The sequence below is a fragment of the Lolium perenne genome, chromosome 7, assembly GCF_019359855.2.
Source record: "Lolium perenne isolate Kyuss_39 chromosome 7, Kyuss_2.0, whole genome shotgun sequence".
Taxonomy (NCBI): Eukaryota; Viridiplantae; Streptophyta; class Magnoliopsida; order Poales; family Poaceae; genus Lolium; species Lolium perenne.
This window is the reverse complement of record NC_067250.2, coordinates 212,685,548-212,689,683: the sequence shown is the minus strand read 5'-3', so window position 1 is coordinate 212,689,683 and position 4,136 is coordinate 212,685,548. Positions and strand designations below refer to the sequence as shown.

Sequence of the window (4,136 nt, the reverse complement as noted above, 5' to 3'; positions counted from 1 at the left end):
AACTACTCCCTCCTCATCATGGGAGACAGCAGCGGCGATGAAGATGGCGGTGATGTCGATGGAGATGGATTCCGGGGGCAATTCCCCGTCCCGGCGGCGTGCCGGAACAGAGACTTCTGTCCCCCGAACTTGGCTTCGCGATGGCGGCGGCTGCGTAACTTTTCTCGTCTCGTGGCTTATCTTTTTAGGGTTTTCGAGGAGGAGAGAATATATAGGCGGAAGGGCGGCCTCGGAGGAGCCAGGGGTGGCCCCCCATAGGCTGCCCCCCCTTGGCTGCGCCGCCATGTGGGATGGGGCCCCCAGGGCTCCCCTCTGGTCCCTCTCTGGCTCTCTGGAAGCTTCCGTGAAATATAAGATCGTGGGCGTTGATTTCGTCCAATTCCGAGAATATTTCCTTTGTAGGATTTCTGAAACCAAAAACAGCAGAAAACATGAACTGGCACTTCGGCATCTTGTTAATAGGTTAGTTCCGGAAAATGCATCAAAACGATATAAAGTATGAATAAAACATGTAGGTATTGTCATAAAACTAGCATGGAACATAAGAAATTATAGATACGTTGGAGACGTATCAATCACCACCACTCCATCACAAGGGAGCACTAGACGTAGTAGTGCTTGCCCAGGAAGGTCCTGAGCCAGAGCTCCATGTGGTCCTCAGCCATCTGGACAAACTCGTTGCCTTGAGCCCTATTGTCGAAGAGGTGGCTTAGAGCCACTATCTTCTCCTCTGCGATGAAGGTAGGTGAGCCATCCATGACAACAGAGTACATGGCAGGGTGGAAGTCGGGAGGGGCAACATTGGTGATGGACTCCACCACCGCTTTGACAACTTCTGGGATGAAGGTCATGTGAACAACGTCCTCCTGAACGAACACAGACCTCTTCCTCTTCCTGGCAGAGTCAACATAAACTGCAGTTCCTAGACGAGGAGCAGCACTAGCGCCAACACCAGGAGAGGTAGGTTGGTCGTTGTCAAGCACAATTGTACCAAAGTCATGAGTGTCATGGTCATGTACTCTAGGTGTTCCCAGGGGCTCAGTGGAGCCCATGGCATACTTGCATGTGGCTAGGTTAGAGGAGACCATGCGAAGATGTCCTGATTCTCACGGAAGAACCTGGTGAGCTCGCTTTCCTATTTGATGTCTAAGCCGGCACCGATGGTGACGAATTTGTCCGACTGGGCCAGGTCCAGCAGGATCTTCTTGGTATCGTTGGATGGCTGGAAGTGGGTGGTCCCAGCCGGGTTGCCTACAGCCGGCATGCCGGATTGCGCCGTGCTGGCGTGTAGGGAGTTAGAAATCCCTGGGGTGTAAAACGCTAGTGGTAGCTCCTTGTGACGGTAAAGCACACGTCCGTTGGGAACCCCAAGAGGAAGGTATGATGAGCACAGCAGCAAGTTTTCCCTCAGTAAGAAACCAAGGTTTATCGAACCAGTAGGAGATGAAGGCCACGTGAAGGTTGTTGGTGAAGGAGTGTAGTGCGGCGCAACACCAGTGATTCCGGCGCCAACGTGAAACGTGCACAACACAATCAAACTACTTTGCCCCAACTTAACAGTGAGGTTGTCAATCTCACCGGCTTGCTGAAAACAAAGGATTAAACGTATGGTGTGGAGAATTATGTTTGCTTGCAGAAAACAAAAGAGAACAATGATTGCAGTAGGTTGTATTTCAGATGTAAAAGAATGGACCGGGGTCCACAGTTCACTAGTGGTGTCTCTCCAATAAGATAAATAGCATGTTGGGTGAACAAATTACAGTTGGGCAATTGACAAATAGGGAAGCATATACATATCATGATGACTACTATGAGATTTACTTAGGGCATTACGACAAAGAACATAGACCGCCATCCAGCATGCATCTATGCCTAAAAAGTCCACCTTCGGGTTAGCATCCGCACCGCTTCCAGTATTAAGTTGCAAACAACAGACAATTGCATTAAGTACTGTGCGTAATGTAAACAATACAAATATCCTTAGACAAAGCATTGATGTTTTATCCCTAGTGGCAACAGCACATCCACAACCTTAGGGGTTGCTGTCACTCCCCCAGATTCAATGGAGACATGAACCCACTATCGATCATAAATACTCCCTCCTGGAGTCACAAGTATCAACTTGGCCAGAGCCTCTACTAGCAACAGAGAGCATGCAAGAACATAAATAACATATATGATAGATCAATAATCAACTAGACATAGTATTCCATATTCATCGGATCCCAACAAACACAACATGTAGCATTACAAATAGATGATCTTGATCATGATAGGCAGCTCACAAGATCTAAACATGATGGCACAAGAGGAGAAGACAACCATCTAGCTACTGCTATGGACCCGTAGTCCAAGGATGAACTACTCACGCATCAGTCCGGAGGCGGGCATGGTGATGTAGAGCCCTCCGGTGATGATTCCCCTCTCCGGCAGGGTGCCGGAGGCGATCTTCTGAACCCCCCGAGGTAGGGTTGACGGCGGCGGCATCTCTGGAACTTTTCTCATATCGTGGCTCTCGGTGATAGGGTTTTCCCGACGGAAGGATTATATAGGCGAAGGGGCATAGTCGGGGGACGCTCGAGGGGCCCACCCCATATGGCGGCGCGGCCAGGGGTGGGGCCGCGCCCCCTATGGTGTGGCCACCTCGTGGCCCCTCTTCGTCTCCTCTTCGGTGTTCTGGAAGACTCCGTGGAAAATAAGACCGTGGGATTTTGTTTGGTCCAATTCCGAGAATATTTCCTGTGTAGAATTTCTGAAACCAAAAACAGCAGAAAACAGGAACTGGCACTGCGGCATCTTGTTAATAGGTTAGTCTCGGAAAATGCATAAAAATGATATAAAGTGTGAATAAAACATGTAGGTATTGTCATAAAACAAGCATGGAACATAAGAAATTATAGATACATTGAAGACGTATCACGCCGCCTTGGGCATGGCGACCGCGTCCTCGATCTGGTGCTTATCTGCAGCAATGACCAGCGTCTGAGCCATCTTAGAGCTCTAGGTGGCACAATCCATAGACCGGCGATAATCACCAGCGATGGTAATGACCTCTTTAGGGCCCGATATTTTCATCTTCAGGTACCCATAGTGGGGCACCGCCATGAACCTGGCTAGAACCAGCCTTCCGAGGAGAGCATGGTAGGGACTGACCAGGTCCACCACCTCGAACTCGATCTTCTCGGTGTGGAAGTGCTCCGGCTTGCCAAACATGACGTCCAGCCGGATCCGGCCGATTGGCTTGCAGGAGTGCCCCGGCACAATGTCGTGGAAGATGGTGGGAGTGGGGCTCAGCTGGCTCTTTTGGATGCCCAGCTTCCGAGCGGTGTCGCAGTACAGGATGTTGATGCTGCTGCCGCCGTCAATGAGAACCCGCGAGAAGCGGATGTTGCGATGGTCCGTGCCGAAAGTCGGGTCAAGGACCATGGCATAGCCCTCGGGCCTGGGCAAGACCGTCGGCTGATCTCGGCAATCGAGAGTGATGGCCTGGTCGGACCATTTGAGGTACTGGGGTACAGACACATCCCGCCCGTACTGAGCACTTACGCTATAGGATCGAGATCGATCTATGGATGTGCACTCGATACGGGCATAATCCCCCATACGGGTGGTATCTATTTGTTTGTAACAATTCCAAAAAATTGCAACTTTTTCAAAGCTGGTACGGGCGGTCGGTACGGGAAGGTCCCCCCGTACGGGTGGTCGCCATCTTCTTTGTACTCTTCGACACTAATTTGCTTATTTCCATCTTTTAGTCGTGAAGTGGCATGGGCGCGTCCCACTGTACTAGTGGTCGCTATTTTCTCTGTAACCTCCAAAACTTGATATTTCTTTGCATCTTTGTACACGCCTTTGCACATCAACATTACCTCGAAAATTACTAAGGAAAAATAACAATATATAAAATTGTAAAATGCCCATATATTAGTATATCAAATCGAAAGGTATAGACACCTATTTCTTCTCCTCTTTTCCAAAGGATCTCATGACCACTCTTTATTAAAAAAAACTTAAACAAAAATGAGTAAAGGAAAACTTTATTAAGCATGGGTTGCCTTCCATGAAGCGCTTCTAGTTCAGGTCAATTATCTTGGACCAAATGGTGTTCATTTTGGTTTTGGAAGTGGAACACCCAC

General features: G+C 49.2%; 1 protein-coding gene across 1 annotated transcript; it reads right to left on the bottom strand.

Annotated features, from left to right (window-relative positions):
• Window positions 1-2,916: 2,916 nt before the first annotated feature.
• LOC127315588 (uncharacterized) lies at window positions 2,917-3,426 on the bottom strand. Its single transcript, XM_051346063.1, has 2 exons — window positions 3,036-3,426; window positions 2,917-2,963 (listed from the first exon to the last, which is right to left on the bottom strand). Exons 1-2 carry the CDS (start codon window positions 3,424-3,426, stop codon window positions 2,917-2,919), a joined length of 438 nt encoding a protein of 145 aa, XP_051202023.1.
• Between the last annotated feature and the right edge of the window lie 710 nt (window positions 3,427-4,136).